This window comes from Centroberyx affinis, unplaced genomic scaffold (genome assembly GCF_046629955.1).
Source record: "Centroberyx affinis isolate AG114_WGS23_722 - 3 ecotype Tasmania unplaced genomic scaffold, CSIRO-AGI_Caff_v1 ptg001376l_1, whole genome shotgun sequence".
Classification (NCBI taxonomy): Eukaryota; Metazoa; Chordata; class Actinopteri; order Beryciformes; family Berycidae; genus Centroberyx; species Centroberyx affinis.
The window spans coordinates 86,698-114,123 of NW_027279860.1; the positions used below are offsets into that span (position 1 = coordinate 86,698).

The 27,426-nt window shown below is 40.3% G+C and overlaps 1 protein-coding gene across 1 annotated transcript; it reads left to right on the top strand.

Annotated features, from left to right (window-relative positions):
- The first annotated feature begins 1,298 nt into the window (after positions 1-1,298).
- Positions 1,299-27,362, top strand: LOC139649576 (alpha-1,3-mannosyl-glycoprotein 4-beta-N-acetylglucosaminyltransferase C-like). The gene is made up of 4 exons (XM_071526018.1): positions 1,299-1,394; positions 25,546-25,688; positions 25,859-26,006; positions 26,203-27,362. Exons 2-4 carry the CDS (start codon positions 25,560-25,562, stop codon positions 27,360-27,362), a joined length of 1,437 nt encoding a protein of 478 aa, XP_071382119.1. The 5' UTR covers positions 1,299-1,394; positions 25,546-25,559.
- The last annotated feature ends 64 nt before the right edge of the window (positions 27,363-27,426 follow it).

Below are 27,426 nucleotides of genomic sequence, written 5' to 3' on the forward strand. Positions count from 1 at the left end.
TTATATCCACATTACTGATGATTATTTATCAAAAATCTCATTGTGTAAATATTTTGTGAAAGCACCAATAGTCATCCCTACGATATTGTCGCAATATCGATATCGAGGTATTTGGTCAAAAATATAGTGATATTTGATTTTGTCCATATCGCCCAGCCCTATTTCAAGCTACTTACAGTCAGTTAGTGTAGAGAGTGATACAGATCCTCTCATGGAATTGTCTTTCCAGCACTGAGCCACCTGGCAAAGAAGTATCTTTGCATACCAGCCACCAGTTCCCCTTCCGAAAGGGTTATCAGTTGCAGTATATTTTAAAACAGGGAAGGAAACCCTGTCTTTACATTTTATTTTGATCACAGTCTCGTTTTAATGAAAGTGCTTGAGACATCTCACATGTGGCTTTGACTTACAACTGAACATTTAGCCTACTTCGTAGTAAATATCGAGATATATATCGTGTATCGCCATTCAGCCTAAAAATACCGAGATATGATTTTTGGTCCATATCGCCCAGCCCTAGTCTCACTTGTAAAAGAGGTTTTAATCTCAATGTGACTTCCTAGTTAAATAAAGATTATATATAAAAAGAAGAACATTTGGTAACACTTTACAGTGGCCTTATTCTGGTGCATTAACCTGTGTATAATTACTGAATTACACAATAGTTGTGTGCTAGTACTGCACAACAGTTGTACTTTTAGTTGTCACACACTTTTAAGCACATTATGTATTATTATGGAGTATTGTTATGTACATACAGTTCTTTTCCTTGGGCTAATACACAGGTTAATATGCCATTGTAGGGTCATTGTCAAGTTTTTCCAAAGCATCACATACAGTAAAAGTGTTATTTGAAGTTTTGTTGTAAAATGAGATATGACATCTACTCTTCTTTATGAAATGATTGACAGCACAAAACTAAAACAAATGGTTGTCCTTTTTAGAGGATAGCGGGTGCATCAAGTGTGGAGTTGACAAGATGTTAACCTATGCAGACTGGATTGAATGATGAACTTCTGTTATTTTTATCCTCGTTTGTTTTTCATAACCGAGACATAGTGGTTTGGAAATGAACTCTTTGTTTACAGCAGGATCTCTCAGTGAAGAGTATTGTGCAAACGCAGATGCCACTGTTTGTGAGAGACGGATGCTGAAGTCTAGCTGAACATGCATTCCTCTGTCCCAAATGGCTAGACAGTTCATTAGAGACTGTGTGGGTGAAAATGCATTATGGTCTTTTGAATTGCAAAACAGAACACATTGCCATTTAATACTTTTTCTCCTATTTCTTTCTTCAGACTGTCACCATTGATGATCAAGGATTCATGCCAGCCTGCAAAGCCAGCAGAATAAACCTTTCCACATTCAACAGAAAAGTCGACAACGTCAGGCTGGTAAGTGTTTAAGATTGTCAGATGGGAGTTTATAGTTTGCATTTCCATTTAAAAATCCTATACTAGGCTATGTGAAGCATTTTCTCATGTTATTGTGAAATTAGTTGTGATCACACATTTTAGTTGTAGCTGAAAATGTAAATAGTGCCATCAGAAACACAGTAGCCTCTCTAATCGGTTTGGTGCCATCATTTCATTCAAATTCGGGAGTTCTCAGCTTTTTATTCTCTGCAAAATCTATGAAAACACTTCAGGCTGAAATGGTAAGTTATGCATAAAAATAACTGGGAAGGAAAAGCAGTGGCAGTTAACACCAATGCTTCATTATTCATTTGACTGATTTGTAGACATTATGCATGATTTGCCTTTTACCTGGCTGGTACCATGGTTTGCCTTTTTGCCTGTGATTCTGATGAGCCGGTTATTACCTGAATGCTGTAAATGATAAAAAAGAAGAACGAGTTATGTTCTATCTTATTTTAAATTTTAGGCTGCCTTTTAAACATCTGGATGAAAACTAGCCTTTCTGGCTAACTCTGGCTCATTTACAGTTTGACTGTTGATTGATGTGCATTGTCCCTGAAAAATAAACCAATAAATAAATAAATAAATGTTAATGTATCACTTCTCAAAGAAAGGTTACAAAGTGCTTCGCAAACATTATCAACAACATCTGATCTTCCTGGAAAATTAGTGAAATCACTTCAGTTAACTTCTGGAAATTAATTATTCAGAAGAACTTGAGCTCTCTAAATGGCAGCAGCCTCAAACAATTAAAAGTTTCCCATGTTTGATATGCTGATCTGCTGCGGCGAGACCCTGATGTGGCTGTGCATTAAAGATTCATCCAAACAGCTGTTCCTGGCTCCGGACAGCGTGTGTTCAGGCTCCAAACTGTGTTCCTGGGCTTGAAAAAAAAAAAATCCCTGGTACCTTTTGAAGAACGTTCTCACATATTTGTACCACAACAAAAGAGAGCAGCGGTAAGATGAGATGAGATTTTATTGATCCTGGTTGGGGAAAATGGGTCAATACAGGGGCTGCAACATGTGTTTCTGTAGTGATTAGCACATTCACCGAACACGCAAAAGGTTCCTGTTTCGAAACAGTGTGGATATAACCTTTAGGTGGCAGAGTGGCCTATAGTGCAGTGTTTCTCAACATGGGGTCTGGGGACCACCAGGGGTCCTTGGGGGGGTTCCAGGGGGTCCCCAGCAAATTCATGTTAAACTTCATCATTATTTCATTTACAAGAAGTTAATGCAAGAGAGAGAATGTAGAAGAATTACTATTTTTTATCATATCTTCACTGTTATCTCTCTACCTACAACACAGATAGTCATGGAATTCTGGACAAAATCATATCTAACAATAAAAATATTCTCAGATTTGGTTCCAGCAGACAAAATGTAATCAATTGGAAGTCCGGGGCCCTAGTGCTTGATATGAAACAGGTTGAGAATCACTGGCCTAGTGGTTAGAGAGACCATCCTTCAGTCAGAGGGTCCAGGTTCAAGATATTGAATCCCTGCCAGCTGTTCTGTAGCTGAACCTGACCTCTGACCTCTGACCTCCCTGGAAGGAGGAAGGCAGAAACAGACTGATTCCCTACAGGGATCAATAAAGTATCACATTATTGTTATTAAATAAAACTGAAGATGGAGCGGCTCTGTGATGTTAAAGGAAAAATCTATCCTCAGATACTCTTGCACTGTTATAATATCATCAATCTGTGATGTTCAATGCATTCCAGGACTTATTTTGTGTTGTAATTTCCATTTTTTGGTGAACCCACTTTCCCTCAACCTGCCTCATCTACTTCCACTTCAGTTTGTGATTTCCTATATTTTCCCAGAATGCCTTTCAACAACCTCCAGAAAAGGGTTGAGGACTTGTTGTATTCATGTAGGTGCAGAGAGCAATAGTGATAAAGTGAGTGAGTTTTTCCAGTCGTGAGAAAGTGAGAGTGGAGAGAGAACGACGTCGTGGTTGCTGGTTGTTCAAACTTACAGCAACAGCCATCAATGAGGACGTTTCACACACTACCGACAGTGCTGCATTGCATTCTGGGCTATTGAGGCTACTGTTGGTGCAGAAATTGGTCTCTCTTCCTCTTCTACGATGGATTTCTCCCCTGTATGATTGTTGAACGTCTCTTGGTGCAAAATGGCGGCTCTAGAAAGAAGCCCTCGCTCTTTGATTCTGAGGGACTGACACCAAAACCTGACGTTTACCATTGATGATTTAGATTGCTGAAAAGATTTACACTACGTTTGGCCAGTTATCTGCAGAAATAAGAAAAACACCACCAAACAACAAAATGGGCCTAGAAATACAAGGTAAATCACCAATAACTGTTTTTTCAAAGAGTCAAAAATGTCTTAAGGTGGATTTTTCTTTAAAAAAAATGTTGCTCCACGATCGTTAAAATAAGATTCCCACCAGGCTGGCTATTCACATCTCAATGATTTTCAGACAGATTTACGCCTCATTTCAGCCACCGCCCAGCCGATGTGTTGAGGCACGTTGTGTCGTCCCATGCTGAGTTATTCCTGCTGGAGATCACAGTAATAAGCAGATGAATCCCCGCTGGAAATAACAGCTGCCTTTGTTTTTTTCTAACGGACAGCCCCAATCAAAGGCTGCCGCTCCCTGTTCATTAGACAGCCACAGATGAAGAGTTCGGTTCCAAAATGAGACTCTATCCACTCTGAGGAAAGCACCTGTGCCAAAACATACTGGGTAGCCATTGAAAAATGTGTGCTTTTTTTGAGATTTCACAATGAGATATAACCCAATTTACAGAGAATTATTATGAACATACAATTCTTTTCCTTAATCCATGGGTTAATATGCCATAGTAGGGCCATTGTTCCTTTTTTCCAAAACATCACATACAGTAAAAGTGTTATTTGAAGTTTTGTCCTAAAATGAGACATGATGCCCACTCTTTAAAAAAATGATTGACAGCACAAAACTACAACAAATGCTTCTACTTTTTAGAGGATAGACGGTACATCAAGTCTGGAGTTAACAAGATGTGCAGACTGGATTCTCTGGATTTTGATGTTGAATGATGAACTTCTCTTATTTTTTATCCTCACTGGGGTTTTTTTTTCATAATGCAGACATAGTGTTTTGGAAATTAACTCTTTGTTGGATCTCTCAGTGAAGAGACGGATGCTAAAATCGAACTGAACAAGCATTCTTCTGTATCAGATGGCTAGACAGTTCATTAGAGATCCTTTTTTCAAGCATTTTTTTTTTACCCTTGAATCCAGTGAGCACTTTCTTCTCAAAAAACAGACTTTAAACAGACTTCACTTTGGAGAAGCATAAAGCGAGGACGCACTCTGCAAGATACCATCCTCCACTCAAAGCCCGTGACAACTACTCTTACATAATGATTGATAAGACAAAATGATGGCACTTATTAAAGGATAGTAGGTAAATTAAAGGTGCATTAAGTGCGATTTTTTGCCATCTCTGCAGCGGTTTGATAGGGTTGATGATCAATATCAATGACAACGATTACTTCGCTAGCTGGTGAGATTTCTGGCTTCCTGCCCACTGGAATTCTTGGCTGGCAAACACTATGATGGTTGACAGACACTCTGACTGGATCAGCTATATATTAGAGGTATTGAACTTCAGGTTATAGTATATTTTGGAGCTGTAGCGGTGGATCGGTTTGGACGCCTGGGATTTCAAACTCCACCCAGAGTCTGAATGAAGTTTTTTATTTAGCAAAGTGCAGGATGAGGGTCAAAAGAAAGCAAAGCATCTCCACCAAAAGTCTGTTGTCTCTGGCAGAACGCGGATTAGCCTTATTTTCCCTCGTGCTTCGAAAGGCGTTTGATCTGCCTCGCTCCAACTTTTGACAACTCAGGAGAGGAAGGCCTACAGCAATCCCACAAGGCATAATTATCCTTCAGACTGATAACAGCCCAGTGCGAGGAGGGGCCGGGAAGAGAAAGGGAACCGAGGAGGGATAGAGATGGTGAGATTAATGTAGATTGTGTGATATTACCTGGCCTCTGATCAAAAGACTGTGTTGGCAGGCGGAGCACATAATCCATTGGAGCCTCCTGGCGATGCCAAAAACCACCGGTCCTGTGTTACAGAATGGTTAAAGCAAGGCATTAACACTGCCAGGGTTGGAGGCTCCCACTGGGACCTCCCATACTAAATATGTACGCATTCATGCTACTGTAAATACGCATGTGAAGGTATGCATTGCATTAAAACACTCATCAGATGGCATATGTTATGTTACCAGCCTGTAAAAGGCAAATTAATACACAAGGGTTTGGAGCAAGGTGGATTTTGGCAGCAATGTTACATTTTGTTTTAGCCTCAGACTTTTCATTGAATTTGTTTGAATTTTTGTTACATTTTAGTAATTTAATCCATTCACAGATTTTGTTTAGTTTTAGTTAAATTTAGTCTTGACATTTTAGTCTACTTTGTCACTAGTCAAAAGTTTGGACACACCTGATTGAATGTTCTATGTTTTTCATTCTCTTAAAGCCATTTTGATCTACAGGCTTCGGCTTAAATGCTTGAAATTAGTTAACTTTAGTTAAATATAAACAGTGAAGTTGATCCTATGTATGAATTACTTTCCAAAGCCTTTGCCTTTCCATCAAGGCAAAGGGCGGCTTCTTTAAAGAATCTGAAATATAAGATAGTTTTGATTTGTTTGTTTTGAGGGTTACCTTGACAGTGCTCCCTCTCATTCTCTCCTTCTGAGATGGCGACATTTTTTGACAGATTTTTTTCCATATATATATATTATTTTTTTATCTTAATAAAGACTCTGAGATGTCACCTGAAAAGATGAATAGAACAAAATGTGACAGAGGCGGTGGTGTTGAAGGAGGTGTTTGAAATTGGGACTAAGGATGGCAGAGCCGCCTTTAGAGCAAAAGAGCGGATGTATCAGGAGAGAGCAATAGAGACATGATGGCCAACATTTTTCTCTCCCCATCTTTATTTAAGATGACATCGTGCAGAGCCACTTACCATAGAGCAAAAGCAGAGAAAACCACTTTGGGTTGAGACTCGACAGCACTAAACCTGTCCCAAAAAGAAATCGCCAAAGTGATCATTTTGTTACATTATCAAAAAACACACTTTCAAGTCATCATGTTGTCAAAATTTATATTGAGAAATGGTGGTATATATTTATTCCTGATGTTTGGATAAATAGTCATTCTTGATTAAGGTCATATCATTGGTAGCTATCATTTCCCCCAATGTAATCTTTTTCCATACCGAAGGTTAACGTTTAGAGATGATATCAAATGATGATATATGATGATATCAAATACGAGGGGGGGGTTGGGAGCCGTGTGTCCATGTCTAATGATTCAAATATCCGCTTTCACCTCTGTTGGCAAAAGTAATTATGACAAAGTCATCTCAGGCTAGAAGAGAGAGAGCGGAAAAGTACAGACGGCAGAGAAATACACTCATCTATCTGAGGAAGAAGGAGACAATTAGCCATTTAGGAGCCATGGACTCTCAACCACCTCCTCCCAAAGTGCTCCTCAGGCTCAAGTGCCTTTTGTGCTAAAAGCCTTGAGAAGGATTTTTTTTTAGCTAGAATTCAATGATAGTGATGTTTAATGGTTTGTCAGTTATCTTAAAGGGGCATTAAGTAATCTATGAACTTTATCGACCTCTAACAGCAACCAGTAGGAATTACAACAACAATGATAGAACTACACAAGTCTGTGGTACTTATCATACTTATTGCCCTTTTATCACTACTAATACTACATATAATAATGATAATAATACCCCTCTAATAAATAGAAGAGATGCACTGCAGGCTCCATTAAGGCCCACTTAACAGAAAAGAAACAGCACAAAATATGTAAGTCAATTTACAAACACAAATACATATATAAAAAGCAACAACATAATAGGCTTTTAAGGTCACTGAACAGTTCTAAGTGTATTATTCATTTGAATCCAGAACTAAATGGGAGCTTATCAATCTTCCAGTTTCATGCCATCAACCCTTTATATTAGCAACCTCGTGAACCATGAAGAGCACACAAGTCAGATTCCCACCACATGCTATGCACTGTACTCATAACGCTCATTCTGACTGAGGGATTAATTCACTAATTAGGAAGAACATTCACCTCTCTTTTGACAAGCTGCGCAGGCTGAACCCTGTCCGTTAATGATCGGATCGGGCGAGGGTTTGACATTCAGAGCTTGTTTTTACCCTCCGACTTGCAAATCCCAGTGAGGATTTCATCACGCACCTCTGTCTGCCTGCTAGCGAGCTCCCAAACTCTTCCAGGGGTTTTTTCATTGCACAAATACTTTGCTGCTGTACCGGTGCTGCTCCTACTGTGGGCGTGGTACAGTGTCATCGACCTTTGGTTTTCCACTGGAATAATGAGCAGAGTAAGAAACAACACTGCAAATGTCACTCAAAACTGCACTAATTTGCACATTGGTGGCCCCAAATGGCAGCAAGAGATAAGTTTGAATTTTGTGGATTTCAAAATGCAGACATCCTGTAATGTGATGTCAGTAAACTGCACACAGCAAACTTATGTTTACCTACCTGGCAAGTCTGTGATGCTTTATGCCAAAGGAAACCAAAGTGACAAGAGAGGAAAAGATCTAACGTTGGTGAGTCCAGCTTTCTCTGGACGAAGCACTTACTGTGGACAGAGAGGATTTGCTGTCAGTGACCATCAGACACCAGAATGTCATTTGGGTGATTAGGATGAATCTCAGTTCTCTGGTGTCTCCATTACAGTGGGTGGGATGCTCTGCTTTGTTGCAGCCCTACTTTGTGATCTAGGTTGACAAGACAGGTGTATTTTTACATAAAAATCTTGCCCAGTTTTTAATGTAATGATGAATCCCTGATCCCTGCCAGGACCCTTTGTAAGTCGACTAAATATGGTTAGGTGTCTCATTAGCAGTGCTCAAATCCTTAGTAGTAAAAGTAGCAATACCATAATGGAAAAATGCTTCATTAAAAGTAAATGAAGTATCAAAAGTAAAAGAACTCATTCTGAAGGGCGGCCCCTTTCAGAGTATTGTATTATTGATATTTTGTATCTATTTTAATGTTGTAAGTGATCCAGGTGGTGCTAGGTCTACTAGTTTATATACTGTTGTGTATTGTGTATATACTGTATGTGTAACTATGCATCATATTTTATGAGCTTATTGTATGCTTTGCATGTAAAACCTTATTCTGCAAAGTAACTAGTAACTATAGCCGTCAGATAAATGTAGTGGAGGAAAAAGTACAAGATTTCCCTCTGAAATGTAGTGGAGGAAAAGTATAAAGTCTCACAAAATGGAAATACTCAAGTAAAGTGGCAGTACCTCAAACCTGTACTTAAGTACAGTACTTGAGTAAATGTACTAACCTGAACCCAACAAAACTGTACATAGAACACAATGGGAAAACATACAGTACAGGTACGGCATGGTACACCTGGAAACAGATATATTACAGCACCGGACAATCTGCTTCTGGCAGGTTCTGTCGGTACACATAATATAAAGCAGAAAGAGGCAGATTACATTTAAACAAACTGACAGGAACTATAGGATTGGTAATAGTTGAGTTTTTTGTATGTGAGCTTTGTTCTACGTCTCTGAGTAATGGTATGTAAGATCCAAAGTGTGAGCTCTTCTGCAGCTCCTGTGGTGCTTAAAGTGTCCCTGAAGACAGCTGCACGCATAGATCCTTAAGACTTAATAAACCGAGCCCGTCTCATCACGCCAGACATCCCCGCCTTTGGAAGACCTAGTTTCATAGTTTCTTGACGGCGCCTTTTGATTATCGCGGACGCCGGCAACATCTCAGGGAGCAAAGCATCTGAGCGCTATCTTCCACCAGCACAGAGAATCTTTGGCTCGGCTCGTTCTTGGAACAACTTGAATGTGATGGATGTGAAACTCCCCACAGACTCTGAAATGGTTATGATGAGAATTGTTCTTTGAAATTATTCTCATTGTTCCAGATCCATGGATTTGGATCCAGCTTTATTTAAGGCGAGGTCCCCAGAAAACACAAACTGAGTGAGAAAATGTTGATGTGAAATTTGACAGTCTAAACAGTGTATTTACGCCTGAACCAGCTGATGGACATGGAATTGAGTGGGAGAAAAATTTATTTAAATATACTTTTGTATACCCTACTCATAGCAAAACACCTACTGTAGATAGAGTTTTTATCATTGTTTCATTATAGCAACTGATAAAGTAATGGCTTGTCAAAATGTAATTAAATGTCCCTCTAAATCGGTTGTAAATGTAATAAAACCTGTTAATGTAATAACGTCATATTATCACATTAATTGCATTTATTAATTCTGATACTGAGAGAAACTTCATACTTACACCACAGGTTCCCCCTATAGAGCAGATGATCTGATTAGATTCTGGAGCACCTTGCTGCATAGATTTGCATATTAATGAGGAACAACTGTTTTTTTCTTGGACCTCCTTCACATAATGTTTCATATATCATGGTGATTATGGCAGGACATTAGGCAGTGCCTCTTGTTAACTGATGATATAATATTGACTAATAAAGTAAGAACTCGTAAGAATAGGAGAACACCTTATAAAGACGTTATTATTGCATCATTAGTTAAAAATGTTACTCCCCTTTTGAAGTATTAATCATCATAATCACCAGTTACTGCAATGATGTGATGTAATTTATTGCAGTAGCAGGTTTTATTACGTTTTCTACTCATTTAGAAGGACATTTCATTACATTTTTACAAGTTATTACATTATCAGTTGCTACATGCATACATAACCACAATGTTGCACTTCTGTTGGCTTGTCAGTATGTTTTGAAGTGGCTGTCTCCCTTGAACACCGATGGCAATGAAGAATTTGTCATTTAGGACAGCAATTTCTTGTCTGTCTTTCTCAGTGGCTGTTAGCAATCCAAAGTTAGTATACAGCCTGGAAAAATAACAAAATTAAAGTTTTGTGTAAGTGTACCAGAAATCTCCAACAGTGTGTCTGCTTCATATTTTCCTCTTCTGAATGCCCACTCTCTCTGTGTCTCTGTATATCTATTTGAGCAGAACAAAGAATGGCTTGTAAAATTAGAAGCCCCTGTAAAGAGCTCAGAGAATTTTTTTAATGCCCCTGTAAAGGATGGGCGAAACATTTCAGACAGAAATTGGTCACTGCTGATGATCAGTTAGAGTATCATGGTGAATCGGATGAGTGAAACAGAGGGCATGAGGCAGGGACAGAATGGGCTGCAGGTTAAAGAGACTGTCCTGTAACTAGAAGATGACAGGTTCAATTCCAGCAATAGCCAATGTGTCCATCGACTACTGAAGTGTCCTTGAGCAGGACACTGAACCCCTACCTGCTCAATGTAACTCGCTCTGGATAAGGGCATCACTTCAATGCCTAAAAATGAAATGAAAAATAGTTCTGAATCACATGTATATTGCACATCGTCTCACATTATGATAGTTATGTTGAGTCAGTGAATGAGATTTGATTTAATAAGTAAGGAGGTTGAAGGAAAAGAGTGCTATGAGAAGAGTATTGACTTCAGGAACAAAATTAGAATTGATTTGGTGAGAAGAAGGAAGATGGTTTACACTTCCTGCAGTGAATTGTTATGCTGGTAGTCTGAGTAAACCTCTGGCAGAGCCAACCCCTCATTATTCTTCCAGACGCGCACGCAGTCTTTAGGTGGTCCTTCTCCGCTGCCATTTATCCTGCTGGTGCCACATTCCCTTCTCATCAAGACTGCTCTCAGTAAAAAAAAAAAAAAAAAAAAAAAAAAACAGTCAAGGAGGGAACTGCCGCTCTCAGTAAAAAGAAAAGTTTTTTTCAGAGACAAGACACAAAATGAAAAAGGTATTCTTCCACTGCGTTCATAACATCAGTTTAAAAGCTGTGTTGCAGCAGCATATAAACAGTGACAAGATGAACTGCTCTCTGTGAGACTCAGCATTGTCTTCAGTTCATCTTTCTAACAGTGTAGACGGAGCAAAACTCCATCCAAATGACAAATGGTTTTTGGCCAAAATTCTTTAATGGCACACACAACCTTAACCTCAACTGTGTGAACACATTCATTCAATGTGGCGGATTTGATGGTTTTCAGCAGCAGGGGGGCTTGTAGCAACTGATAATGTAATAACTGACAGATAATGCAATAACTTGTCAAAATGTAATAAAATGTCCCTCTAAATGGGTAGAAAATGTGATAATGTGATGAATTGCCAGATAATAAAATACCATCTGTAGGCTGATAATGTAATAATTAAAAGAATTCCATGTCTCATAACATAATAATGCAATTATAATAATGTAACATTATCAAGAAAAAATATTACGACATCACTCTGAAGATGTTATTATTTTATCCAGCAATGTATTACATTAACAGAGTTTAAGAATTGGAAGGAGGAATTGAGTGGGAAGTGCCATGTAAAACACAATCTAAACATCATATATGGTCTTTCAATGGTGTTTTTTTGCATGTTAAGTTATTTTGCGCTATCCTCAAGGATCAAATCTGCATTAATTGTTTTTATTGATTTATTTTCTGTAGTTTATCAAGAATTTTTCTATTTCCCAAATCGAATAAACAGTCTTTTATTACATTCTCACTAATTTAAAGGAGCATTTTATTACATTTTGACAAGTTATGACATTATCCGGAAGTTATTAAGTTGTTGTCAGCTGCTGCAGCGCGTCTTATGTTCTTGTCCTGCAGAAGTGTGTTTACTGACTCCTGACATGTCAGGATGATGAGGCAGCTGCATGACGACAGCAGGAAACCCTCAGTGGACGGTCTGTGACATAATGTTGACAGGGAGGCAGGACAATGCAAAATGAAGTGATACTCAGTGGCTTAACAGATGAGTAAAAAGCCAATAAGATAAACAATGAAAATGTCAGACATGAATTCAAACAGGGCTTTAAAAAAGGATAAAACAGGAAAATATAACAGAAATAAAATAAGTAAAAAAAAAAAATGAACTACATAAAAGCCTGTCATTAAAAATGTGTTTTAAAGAGTGATTTAAAAGATTACTCTGAGTTTACCAGCCTATAAGCTCCTCAGGCAGAACACAACAGGACAAAATAGAACAAGACAGAACAAAACAGGAAACGACAGGACAAGGCCGAACAGGACGAGACCAGACAGGAAGACAATCTGAACAGACAGTGACAAGTCGAGGGATTCATCGGGGTGAGGAGTGCTGTCACTTTCAGAAACAGTGAAGCAGCAAAAGATTGTACCGTCGCTTATCAATTGGGGATTAATTACATCAAACCAGGATATTACAGACAAATTCAGTGTATGCTGCACTAGCCGAGGCGAGGCTGAGCTGAAATAGGACGCCTTCCAAGAGGAAGTCAGCCTCCTGCTTGTCTGATTGATGAGCATTCTGGGAAACATCATTTTGAGCTAACAGTGATCTCCAGAGGATTTATTAGCGTCCTATTATGTTCATCTCATAGTAGCAGCTTTCCTTGTACACCCTTGGCAGTCGGCTGAATAATGATGGTTTTGTTGCTCTGCACTCTCAGGCTGCGTTCACACCGTAAGCCTTCATGCTTAATTCCAAATTGCTGCATCAATCTGATGTTTTTAGATGCCTGTTCCTGTCTATTCTAGGATGTAACCCATATCCGATACCAATATGAACTGACAGCGATGTCAAGAGGACACATGCAGAGAGTAACAAAGACCTTTGCTCTTTGGATGCTGCTAAAGTTAAGTGCAAGTTGTCCACGACTTCATCAGCAAGTAACCCGAATACCAATTAAGTCATCTGTTTCACCATCTTTCTATAGTTGTGACTCCCTGTTTCCCATGGTAACGCTGGCTCGGCCAAGCTGCAGCGGGCGCCAAAATTTTGACAATTGTCTAAGGTGGGAGTCTCATAAAATTTTGTGAAATGAGCATGAACTCTGAAACACAGATTACGTGTTGTGGACACAAATTATGTGAACATCATTTTCCTCCACCATGAAAGGATTATGACAACAGCACAAATTGGACACAGTGTTTTCACATGTTCGTCTCATGTAAAGGTTAGTTAGTTACGTTTAGGCAAGAACAACAACAACAAATCCTATGAAAATAACAAAATCAACAATGCGTTTGCTCTACTCCTGTTACTTTCTGACTTCCCACGTACCGTTTTTAGCCGTCAACCTGGAAGTCATTGGCTCCAACTGTAAGCAAAAAACCTTGAAATACAGCTCACAAAGACATAGTTTCAATTTTAAAAATCGCTAACTGTTACCACGAAAAGTCAGGCTGTTGTAGTTTTTACCAAATCAAATTCAAATGGGCACAAATTCTTCTTTACGCTGGGGACTATTTGCGGTGCTACGGAACTACTTTCCTGAGATGGAAAACGTGTTTATGGTCATCTTATTAAGTTGTTTGAGGAAAAAGTCGGCCGGCCCGGTGCATCGCAATGATGAAATAAGCTACCAGAGCAGCAGCATGGCTCTCTGACGTGTTTTTTATCGTTTTTTTAATACAATGGAGTTCTATGGCTGCTGGGACATGGCTGCATTGGGCATCGGCTACATGTACGACACTTGTTGGCAAAACAAAATCATTGCTGATTTTGTTATTTTCATAGGATTTGTTGACGGTAAGCAATGCATTATAAAACACCAGCCTTATCCTTTAATATCTGCGCATTCGACTTTTATATTCAATTGAAATGAATGTGCTGTTGCTTTGGAACGGAGCATATGTGCTCCAACAGTCTCTCTCTCTCTGTCACTGCACCACTGAGCTGTGGGATGATTTTATACCGACTGGTATCATTTTAGAGTCACAAAGATTCTGGGCATCTCAATGCCACTCTGCCACTGAGCTCCCACTGATGTTTCCATTACGCTGGTCGCCATGGAGACCAACATCTTCTCCCCCATACTCTACTGCATCTCTAAATCTTTCTATTTCCCGTATCTCCCAAACTAGTGCTTTTGAGACTACATCCTTTTACTGGTGTCTGCTTCACCAAGGATTTCCCCCGTTCCTGCTGAGCCTTTGGAAAGCGATGGCGTCTGAGGATACATAATGACTTCTGTATTTCCCTCACAAGCAATTTCATTTCAGATTTATAATATCGGTTTCCCCTGCGGGCGGGTAGCGCACGTTTTGAATTGATGCAACACACATTGTCATGTGTCCAGAATGACAAATAGCACGTCTCACCTTGGGGCATTGTTGACTTGTCACAAGAGGGCCGTTTGTTATTGAAAATGTGGTTCAAACTAGCTTGACACTTCCCAGTACCCTCTGGTGCTCTCCACTGACAGAAATTTATTATTGGCAAGTCTCCAGTGATATCATATCCCTTAGCCCTATTGCCCTACAGCAACTGGAATGCAATAAAAGGAGAATTGATTATATGTGGACCGCAGAGCAGTGGTCACAAAATGTGTTTACTGTAGTCTCCCTCCCATCTAAATGCCAAGAATCAGCTCTCCATGGACGCTCCTCTGCCCAATGAATGATTAATGAGTCAGAGTACATCCATAACTGACTAGACAAACAAATTTACACCCAGGTATGTCAGCTGCATGTCACTCCTTTGGCAACGAATAGCGGGATGCAGGAACTTTATGTTCACAGGATGGGCTCATGACTGGAAGGTTGGTGGTTTTAATCCCCGGACCAACTGGGGAAATCTGACCAGGGAAAGTGAATAGGCTCTGTTCACACTGCAGGCGTTAGTGCTCAATTCCAATTTTTTGCTCGGATCTGATTTGATTTTTTTAGTCTATAATGAATGTGAACAGTTTTGTTTGAATGGAGGCGTCTTCCCAAATACTTATTCAGTTTGTGACCTCGGTGGCTCTCCATTGGCTGCTTGAGTTGCTCCATGTTTTCCTGGTCAAATGGACACAGAGTCATGATGACAGAGATCTGAGTGACGTGAAGATATGGATCAGATTTAAGACCACATACAGTATGAATGTAGTCCAAATCAGATATGAAAAGATTAGATTCTATGTGTTTTTTTCTGTTCATCACATCTGTGTCTCATAGGAGGGAAAAAAATCAGAGTTGGGACACTTTCAGCTGCCAAAGTAATGCTGCCTCCTCCCTCAGCAACTACTGCTGAAGTGCCCTTGATCTTGGCACAAAACCCCCAACTGCTCCAGTTCAACCACTTAGTGACCAATAGTAGAAGACTTGGCTTGAATGTTTATTGTTTATTGATAAGGATCCCCATTAGCTGTGCACAAGTGTGTCCACTATTCTTCACGGGGTCCCACTAAAACACAATATACATCCAAAACGTATGAACAATGTTTAAAACAGACATTTGAAGATGAAGCAGGGCGGTGTTTAAAAGGGGCTTACCTGCTCAAAAACACAGAACTGCTCTCTGTTGTCCGCTTCCTTCCCTCTGCTTGGGTCTCCAATACTCTGAGACTCGGTCCAGACTAAACAAGACCATCATGCAGAGTGGTTATATAAACAACCTTTTACTGTCTGTCTGAGCGCGTGAAACCAATACCAGTAAAACTAAATTGAGCCGAAACCTTTATGTGAAACAACACAGTAGACTAAAATGAAACGTGGTGAAGTCCACAAGGCATTTATATTCTGTGGCTCCTCATTGCATCTGGAAAACAGCTTTGAAATATACTGATCCTGACCCCATCTGCTCCAGTTGAACGGCTCAATGGAGTGGAAGGTGTTGGTTGTACAGTTGTCTACCTGGTCAAATGTGAAGCAGGGTGTTGCTGAAATAGAGTATGCATGCTCAACAAACTTTCCCTGGATAAGTAAACATAAAAAAATCTATCTTCTCAGTCTTATCAGAAGGGATTAACACAGCCAAAGAGGCCAAGCTACTCGAACGTCTCTCACCCAGATGATTGATTTTCCACCTTTCATCTCGGCCTTGACGTCACACGAACCAGGGAAATAGCCCACTGGCTTCATCATCATCACCCCCCACCACTCATCCTTAACACTACATAATAATCAGCCAGTCATTTTCAATTCAAGCCTGGAATCTACAAAACAGTCAATTACTATACAATGTTATACTACCGAGCTTTAAATTAGCCAAGTAAAATAAAGGATTTTTAATCGTCCAAGATTTGACTGCCTTGGATTTGATTGCGAAATAGTAGTAACAATGCCCCATTTTGCAATGAGCACATCTCCACTATAACACTGAGGCCAAGGCAGCATTCCCTCTCTGTGCTGCTTAGTTGAAGCCCTGTCTGCGTCTCTTCCATTTGTAATGCTGTCATGCTGGGTTGACTAGATTGACAGATGATCAAACCAAAGATACTATAAAGTGTTTTTGAAACACAGACAAGGCTGTATTATGGTTATCTTGAAACTCGTTATTTCTTTTCCCATCCATGTCCACTTGCCTCAGCGTTTTGGTTGTTGGGATATTGGAAGCAGATGCTGTTATAATTTAAGTTTAAGTGGCTGCAAACTGTTTCTTTGAAAAATGATATAAGCTTTGAAGATGACGGGTGTGATTTTAGCTCGTCTGACCTCCACTAGCATAAAATACACACCAACCCACTGTTAGTCTTTACTGAACTGATCTATGAGATTCATGTTTCACTTGTTAAACAGTGTGTCCAGTACTGTGCCGTCTTTTTCCTTGGATTTTCTGTTGATGCAGTTTGAGTTTCTGTAGGTGGCGCTCTTTTCTTTGTCTGGTGGCTATCGCTGCTCATGCTAACTACCCAGTTCTTCTTCTATTTATTCCAAACTGCTGCCGGAAATATAAAACGCATCACTTCCTGTGCACCAGAGGAGGAGGAAAGACCTACCAGACACCGGGTGTTTCAAACAGCAAATGTAAAAGCTCTCATGGACTGGTTACAGGCTGAACCACTGTTGCGTTATATCAATCGATGATAGAGAGTATAGCAAAACAGACATCGATGCATATGAAAAATTCACAGATTATTAGTCAAAGTACTCATAGACCTGGAAGCAAAATCAACAAGTACTAAGTACATTTAGATTGGTGGCATGTCATTTCTTTGATAACGAATTGGGTGGTAGGAGCCTAGACGGTAGACTCTCCATTCCCTCAACACCTAAAGTATATCTCACCGGACTGCCCTTGAGCAAGGCACTTACCCCCCCCCCCCACTTGCCTTACTGCTCTAGTGGACCAACAGAGGAACACTGATGTTGCTCTGGCCATCTCCCATGTTGAAAAAGAACATGCGTGCTCAGCAAAACGTCCCCGGATAAATTAAGGCGAAAGCTGCTGCAGTTAGTTTGCGATTGCGATGTCGTGTTTCATTTTTTTTTTTACGAAGCAGGCCTCTGAAGCTGGCGAGGCGTTTCATGTGGGTTGTCAAGTCTTGTTTTTGATTCCTGGTGTTCACTGATACCTAAAGGTGGAACTAAAATGTGCATGACTGCCTCCCCGCTGTGATTCCATGTCTTCCCTCGGCTAAAAGAGAAATCACAGCTGTCACGGAAAAACCTCTTAACTACAATTTAAGTGTTTTTATTTCCCTGAGCTGAAAGTGTTAGCACGGGCTTCATAACCCATGGCTGCTTGAAACCTGTTTAAAACCCATAGGATCATGTAAAAAAAAAAGTGGTAACGAGAAAGTAAACATTCATTTCATCCCACTGAGCAAAAGACGTGATTTCAACGTCGCGTCTATGCTGTAGCTCTCATATAGCCCAAGATCATTACGGCTATGTATAGACCTATTTTAGACCAAGCAGTAAATACAATATTACAATGAATAAACATCTGTAAATACCAAAAATATGCACCAGAGAAGTCCTGTAGACTAGCCTACAAGATAATTATCTGAGCACAAGAAGTAATTTCAACATTGCATCTATGCGTAGCTCTCATATAGTCCAGGATAATATTGTCTATGTATAGACATCTAATAAACTTTCACTTTTCAACCCCATTTAAACTTAATTTAGCCTAGACGGCTATGGCCATTTAGACGTGTTTTAAACGTCTAATCAATGTAAAATTGCTCAGTGGGATCATTCCTTAAAACAAAAATAGGGAATACGAGGTTTGCCTCCTTACAGCAAAACGCTCCGTCCCCGACTTCAATCCCATCACCGCAGTGGGCGTCGCATTAACTCTGCATGCTAACAACCGCACATGCAGCGTGGGCGCGCAAATATTTGGCTCGAGTCTCGCCTGTTCCCATGCATCTTTAATAGGGTCTGCCCCTCTTGTCCGACAGCAGGAAGAGGATAACTGCTGGAGCCCGGAGTTTGAGAAACCGGCTGGCCCTCTCCACCTTGATGAATAAGTAAACACATTGAACCGGGCAGAGATGCAGTCGGTAAAACTCCCAGCAGGTAGCGAGAAGATTCGCTTTCTTCGGGAAGCAGTGCTGTTTACTTTGCTGATGGTTCCACAGCTCGCTCCCTCTGAACTCTATTAACATTTCCTCTGAATCTGGATGCATGCATCAGCTGTAATTCTGGCTCAGAGATTGCATTTCAGTGCCTCAATCAAACGTGCGGCAACCCTTGTGTCGTAAATAATGTGAGAGCAAACACAGACATATCAGGTCGACCCTCCTGTGCCGCTGTTATCTCGGTTTTACTTTAGTTTTTTTTAAGGTGGATTGTTTTCCAAATAGTCAAATCCAGCTAGTTAGAACCAATTTTCAGCTGTTTTTGCAAAGGTTTTGGTTAATTAGCTAACTGTTGATACTTATCGTTTTCTTAATCCAATCTGCACAATGTTCCCTACCAAATCAGGCTCTGCTCAGTTTCATCTCCCCTTCATTTATTCAGAGATGAATCAAGCCATGTTGATTAAAGCGTAAACAGACTCCCCCGTGAATAAAGATCCAAGGTTAAAGATTCACTGTATCGTTCTGTGGTGTGGAAACGTATCTTGTTCAAGTCCACAGTGTTACTGTAAAATGCTTGTTCGTTTATAATCAATGTTAAACAACATTCAAGCATGAAAGCATAAAAACATTCCAACCAGTAGCATTTAATCCATAGCATTCCTACTGCCTAGTTTCCCTGCCGCACCACATTCAAACACACACACACACACACACACACACACACATACACACACACACACACACACAACCCAGCACAGCAGGGTCCATGTGGGTTCATATGCTGCCTGGATGTCAACAGGCAAATGAACAATAGTGTTTACCAAATGGCTTTGTTGTTCAACATACTAGCTTATTAAAATGGCATCTCATTAGAGGCATTGAGCCGCCGTTTTATAAGAGATTAATTGCATTTTTTGAAAGCACTTTCTCTTCATTATTATTCCGTGTTGCATATGGATTCACTGCGACGGTAACGGCCCTACATATTCATATTACAGGAAGCTTAGAAATGGTTGGGAAATGAGCCAAAGGCGGAGCTGGGCCGGTGCTCAGACTGCCGCTGAATCCCAAACACAAGCGCCTTTGTTCTGGATGTATAAATAGGCTAGCTGTTTCCCGCTAGAAGTAAATTAATGAAATGTCCTTTTTTTTTTTTTTTCTTCCGTCCACAGTATATCTTCCACTGTCCATTTGCACTGTATGCGAGGCCCTGTTGTCCTTGTGCCGTGTTTGTCATTTTGTTCGGTCAAACTGTGTAAGTTGTCAAAGATGCATCTGCATCAATGTCAGCAAGACAAATTCCTGCTCGTTCCTTCCACTTTGTGATTAAAATGATTAAAATGATTAAAATTAATGAGTGTCCAATGATTAAAGGTTCTACTCAACCAAACAAAGCAACAAAATGCTGAAGTTGTCGATGGAATCTATCTTGCATTTTGACTCATGTCTAAAGAACATGAAGTTCAATATCACCAGTATTGGTGAGGATACTTTTAAAATGTAACCACAATACTCATTATGGATTACCTGCTTATGATTGTATTCAGTTTTTTAGTTTAGTTTAGTTTAGATTAGATTATTTTAGTTTAGTTTACTTTAGTTTAGTTTACTTTAGTTGTTAGTTCAGTTTAGTTCAGTTCAGTTTAGTTCAGTTTAGTTTAGTTTAGTTTAGTTTTCCTTAGTTAAGTTTAGTTTTGCTTCATTTAGTTTAGTTGCTTGCATATATCAAAAATGTAAAACACAGAAAAAACACAGGCTTATTAAAACATCTCACCTCAAAAAAATCAAGATAGAAAAGATACAAATGAACTGGATAACAGCACACGACAAGCCAAAGCCCTACTTCACATTCTTACCAGTATCTTTCCAGCACAGCACACTTTCTACTCTGCTCTGCCTTGCTCAAAGGCACCTTGGCAGCGGTTATTGAGGGATGGGTGAGTGTCACACCTTGACTTTTCCCGCCCACATTTCCCAGCCGGTGTTGTGCCAAAATTTGTATCCCCTAACAAGGACACACAGTGTCATAGATGCAGCAGAGAGCGTTAGTTTCTAGGTCCATGAGTTGCTTTGCATCTAAAAACTGTGTTTCCCCTGGCTGTGTTTTCACCTCGATTTCACGGCATGAGAGGAAAGGACAAAATTGTCTTCCTTTAATGATGCTGTGGATTGTTTTCCCATCGCTGTCTTTTCAACACAACAGTGAAAGATCCTTTTAAAAACATTTCACAGTATTACAAAGAATGAAATTGTCCATTGATTCTACAAGGAAGTTGTTAGGCTTTAAATGAATGTACTTATCATTTATGAAGCACATGTCCTCCTTGATAATTTCCCTGTACCATGACAAAACAGTAACAACAACACACTTTTTAAGGGAGGCAATTTTGGCACAACACCATAGTCCAGGAATTTGAACCAGCAGCCTTCTGGTCACAAGCTCCAGGCTAACACCACCCCAAAATTATAAACCACAAGGAGGAAAATGATAAAACAAACAAAACAGATGAAAAGTGAGAAAAATGAAATGAATTAATATAGACTTGATGCTGAAAATAGTAAATTAACCCAAGTAAAGAATCAATTCAGCCTACTTTTATTATCTTATTTGCAACCATAATAAAGCAATATCTTTTGTGTCGATCTCTAATTTCAGGCTCAAAATGCTTTCCCTCTTCAAACATGTTCATAAATAATCCAGTGTTTTCTCTAAATTCATTCAGCAGTGGTGGGCGACAACACCAAGAAATAGTGCTAGTGCTGCCAGACAAAATGTGACATTAAACTAAAAATGCATCATCTAAACTCCAACCCCTAAGACACAAACAGAAATTGAACCAACCAGAATTGTTTCAAACAAAAAGATACAGCTAACGAATGCAACTTTGCTGTGGAAACTGTGGAAAGTTTTATAGTGTCCTAATGAATTTGTACATCACAACAACGAGAGAATGCAGCCACATCTTTTATTGACATGTTTAGTCCTGTCAGCAGACACATCACCAGGTGTGTCTTTTTCCCTGCTCTGAGGAGAATTTCACTATAATAAAATCTAGAAGTAGTTTTAGCATTGCAACCTGCAGTAGAACCAAAACTGAGACCAAAACATGGCCAGACATGGAACCAAAACCAAAATTAACCCCAGCCAGCACATTATAGGGGTAAACATTTGGATAATCCAACAATCACATATCAGCCTTGTCGTGTGAAAACCTTGTAACTCCAGTTTTTAATTGTTTCACTTCAGTTGAAGGATTACATGCCTCTCTATGGATTGAGAAAATTGTCGAAACCCTGTCAAACCCTATTCGATAAATTAAAAAATGCATGGTGGTCAAGCTCAAACCAAGGCTGTTCCTGAAAAGATGACATTTTGGAGATACAAGACGACATATGACTGCTGCATTTTTCCAGATTAGTCACCATTTCTTTTTAAATAATCAATACAATAGGATGCTACTGTCTTGTTGAGAAGTAATGTTGTACTTCTAAAGCTATAGGCACTTGTGTGAAGTAGGCCTGCCATATATAGATGTAAATTGCATCTAGAGTGTACTTACCTTTCTGGTCAAAGTCGAACATGAAAGGTTTCTGCGGTCCCAATGGTGGCGACTGTAATGAGGATGGGCTCTTCTCAGTAGTCAGCGCTTTGACCCAGATTAGCTCTCTGCCAGAGGCACTCCGAGGCAGGATGGAGCTGGAGAATAATAGCTGAGTACAGTGTGTGAGACGCGCATTGTATATTAAATTATACACAGACAGTTCCACAAGACTGTATGAAGTTCATAAACTAGAGGGGATAAAAAAAAGCCATTAACAGCCCTCGGCGCACATGCCCGAGCACATCTCAGCACTAAGATGATCTGCTTTAAAATAGGACTAAAATGATCTTAGCGCTGCTGAGCCATTATCCATTAGCACTGTCTGCTTTGTTGAAATTTTCAGTGGGCTTTGAACTTTCAAGAAATTTGAGGGAACATCATTAAAATGCTGTTTCTTTAGTTCTTTAGTTTAGTTGTAGTTTCCTTTAGTTTGATGCAGATGCTTCCAGTCTAGCAGGTGACAGAGACATGAGTGAGTGTATCAGTCTTACAGCTTTATTCCCAACTGCAACAAGTTTCCTATCCATCTTGGTCTACCTGTAGTTATCCAGGGAATGGTTTTGCTGAGCATGCATGCTCTTTCTCAGCAATGCTTCACATTCGTACAGTTACACACATTCCCACCTGGGAGCTGCCCAGTACAACCACAGTCTTCTACTGGAGGCGACTGAGCAGCCGCACTGGAGTAAATGGGGATTAAGTGGCTCGCTGAAAGGCACCTTGACGGTAGTTGCTGAATTTAAAGCATTACTCGTTCATTTTCCCCACCCAGATTTTCCTAGCAGGTCTAGTTATTGAATGTGCGACCCTCTGCTCACAAACCTACCTCTTCTAACCTTTAGGCTACATTCACACTTTCCAAATTGCGGCTCGTGTCTGATCTGACTCTTCGTATCTATTCTAGGATCCGATACCAATATGAACTGACAGCGATGTCAGAAAAGACACGCTGAATCACAAGAACAAAAGATGTCACATACTTTTTGTACCTAATCTTATCCTGCTTGTTTCAAACACATTTCGGTTACGGTACAGTATCATGCTTTACATTGTTGTGTCTCGTCATCCTCCATTATATACAGGCTCAGCCAAGCTGCTACGGGTGCCAAAATTATGACAATTGTCTCAGATAAACAATGTAAAATGTACTTATTGGCATGGCAACAAGGGCAAAAAAATGTGACTCCATGCAGCTTTTTGCCGATCACACCGATTATAAAACATCAGATCTGTGTCACGTGTGAGGGAAAAAATCAGAATTGAGACACTTCCAGCTGCAGTGTGACCAGAGGTTTTGACTACTGCCATCCCTCAAGAGAGTGAAAGGATACGACTTAATTTAAGACATCATTCCCATGTCTCAGGACAATCCAGCCAGCACCTATAAACATAAACCACTTTGTCCACAAGCTGATGTCATTAAGATGTAAAACCTGCAACTACTCTACTGAAAATTAATGGAATCCTGATTTAATGGACCCAAAAATTGTTTGTTTGAATGTCTACATCCAAATTAACTTCATATCAGTGCCAATAGTTTTCAGCCAGAAAATGTACCCATATGCCAGGGGAATCACACTTCATACTGAGCACGGCCGTAATTCCCTTTTCCTGCGGAGTTTACAGAGATAAAACACCACAGATTAGAGGGCAGGACAAATCTCTTCTCATTTCTGTCCTAGGGAGACTGTTGTGAATGTTTACTAGTAAAGATAAACCCTTGTTAGGCGTGAGGCATCTCAAATTTTTATGTCGAAATTCATTGGTATTCACCTCTACCTGTCATTATTTTTGGGTTTAATCTGAAATGAGTTCACTCGTAGAAATTAGGTTTTCTATGCATACATAACAATAATATGCTGAAAAAAAAACTTGCGGCAGAGAGGCACTTTAAACCAAAGCAAACAGTCTCAACAACCGGTGCTTATTTATTCATAGGTGTACCTTCATTTCCATATAAATGTACGTGACCTATGGGAGGTTTGTTTGTTGTTTAGATTCACTCTCGCAGAAGGCAAACAAAAAACCTGATGAATTCTAGGCAATCTCCTCTCTTGTAAAGAAAGCCTACGTGCATTATATGTCCCCTTGTTAGATAGTCTTTCATCATTCCAGTATCTGATTTCTCAGACTGCTTTTTCAATAATGACGTGTGTGTCTGCTTGTGTGTGCATGCGTGCTTGTGCGAGTGTGTTTTTTTGTGAGGACTTTCATAATGTTACCTCACAGCTGTCACTGTGTTTCCACTTACTCTTGCCGCTGCGTCTCTCAGGTCCCACCATGGAGCCGTTGCGTGACAGAAACACAAAATGGCTTACTTCTCTGGCAGATGGCAGATGGTTTTTCTTCCAAGATGGAACTCAAGCAATGAATAACACAGCAACCATGACTTGATTTGGGTGCTATAAGTTGTTTATTGAATTACCGAGTCCAGTGGCACACAAGTCTATGCCGTAATTGTCTCCCTCTCACTGGGGAGCTCACGGTTCCTGATATTGAAGGCTGTGTTTTTGTGTTATGCAACATCAGAATTAGGGAGGGTGTCCTGGGATCAGTCATTTTAAATGAGGTGCCAAGTAGGACAGGGTATACATAGTGAGCAGGGTAATTCTTATAAAAGACTGTCAACACTATGAGTAAACATCATGCTGAACTGGGCTGGAAGCATTTGTTTTCTATCAGAAGAGATGACGCTGATGTTTATTGAGTTCTGCAAGATCATCTGGCTTGCAGCATTAGGCCCATGCTGCTGTGCACGAACTTAACAGATGTCTGTCTTTTCCCCTTTGCTTTTTGTGATTCGATTAATGACCTAAATTACCCGTTATTAGCAGTAAGGTTGCTTAATCCAGTGAGTACTTTACAAACCTGAAAAACCGACCATCCATATCTCTAAAACCTCAATCTCAATGCTGTCGGGCGCATAGGCTATGCTCAATACCTCATCATAACCCGATTAGGGTGAAGATCCATCCAGCTTTGAAATTGATATTCAGTAGGGAAAAATCTTTTAAGACTTCTGTTCTACGAAGCTGCTCAGATAAGTGAGGCAATCTTCTCACTTGAACCGTAGTTCTTTTTCATTTATCCATGTTTAGCCATGTGTGCAAGATCGCATACATTTGTATTTGCTGAAGACAGCTATTGATGGCAGACTCTGTGCTGTATATGTGTTTTTTCCACAGTGAGAGACGTGATCATGAGGCTAATGTGGAAGTCCATGGACAAGATGAGGTGTTTCCGGAAACGATCGATGTTTCCGTTCCTTGGCTTCCTCATTACCTTTCTCCTCTTTTTCAACCTTTACATGGATGATGGATATGTGCTGGTAAGAAGTTGAGAAGTCTTCCTGGAATTTTTTTGACTCAGACATTACAGTAAAACATCCTCCTGACACCCTTTGAATGCCTTTGCCCATTTATTACCCATAGTATTTTACCGAGGTTTGATGTGTCATGGAATGTGCATACCTTCTTACAGACTGCTTTGCTCTTTTAGGAGGCTGAAAAAAGACAACTGGGAGAGACACTGATACATCCTGCAAACTCTGAAAGATATGTCCACACTTTCAGAGATCTCTCCAATTCCTCTGGGACCATTAACGTGACTTATCGCTACCTTGCTGGAATCCCTTTGCCACGCAAAAGTAAGTATTTCTACCACAGCACACAACTTTGAAACTCGAGTGATGATGTAATCTTATGGTGTACGACGCCTGGATCTTCACTAAAGATAGCAGGATGACTAGATTTTGAGGTCTGAACATATCTGATTACTAACAGTTTTAAGATTGTTCCATACTGAAGTGATGGATCTTATCAACAACATGTTTCTGTTCACAGAGTATCTTACCATTGGGTTGTCATCAGTCAAAAGAAAAAGAGGGAATTACCTCCTGGAGACGATCAAATCCATCTTCGATCAGTCCAGTTACGAGGAACTGAAAGAGATTGTGGTTGTGGTCCATCTGGCAGACTTTGACCTGGTCTGGTGTGAGAACCTGGTGCAGGAAATCACCAGGAAGTTTGCCCACCACATCATAGCCGGACGCCTCCTGGTGATCCACGCTCCAGAGGAATACTATCCGTCTCTGGACGGGCTGAAAAGGAACTACAACGACCCGGAGGACCGGGTCCGTTTCCGCTCCAAGCAGAACGTGGACTACGCTTTCCTCCTCAACTTCTGTACGAACCTCTCTCACTTCTACATGATGTTAGAAGACGACGTGCGCTGCTCAAGGAACTTCCTGACGGCGCTGAAGAAGGTGATCACCTCCAGAGAAGGTTCCTACTGGGTGATGCTGGAGTTCTCCAAGCTGGGCTACATAGGGAAGCTCTACCACTCCAGAGACCTGCCGCGTCTGGCCCATTTCCTGCTCATGTTCTACCAGGAAATGCCCTGCGACTGGCTCCTCATTCACTTCAGGGGTCTGCTGGCCCAGAAGGACGTGATCCGCTTCAAGCCCTCGCTGTTCCAGCACATGGGCTACTACTCCTCTTACAAAGGAGCGGAGAACAAGCTGAAGGACGACGACTTCGAGGAAGACTCCATAGACATTCCTGACAACCCTCCTGCCAGCCTTTACACAAACATCAATGTGTTTGAGAGCTATGACGCCACCAAGGCCTACAGCAGTATCGTCGACGAATACTTTTGGGGGAAGCCTCCATGCACCGGAGATTTCTTTGTCATCGTCTTTAACAAATCAGCTAAAATCAGCAAAATTAAAATTGTGACAGGTACTGAGGATCGGCAGAATGACATTCTTCACCACGGAGCTCTGGAAGTTGGGCAAAAGCTGGTGGAAACTAAGCAGGGAAGGCAATGCACTTCCTTCATCACATTAGGAGAGTTTAAAGGTGGCAACATTGAGGTTAGCAATGTGGACCACAAGATTGGCTTTGACATTGAGTGTGTGCGAATAGTAGTTACTGCCAGTCAGAAAGAATGGCTTATCATAAGAACTATCAGTTTATGGACTACACAGCCAACAAGTCAATAAAAGGTAATAAAAGGGTTTTTTTTTTAGTTACTATCTGTATATATGTTAATTTTGAATGCATTGT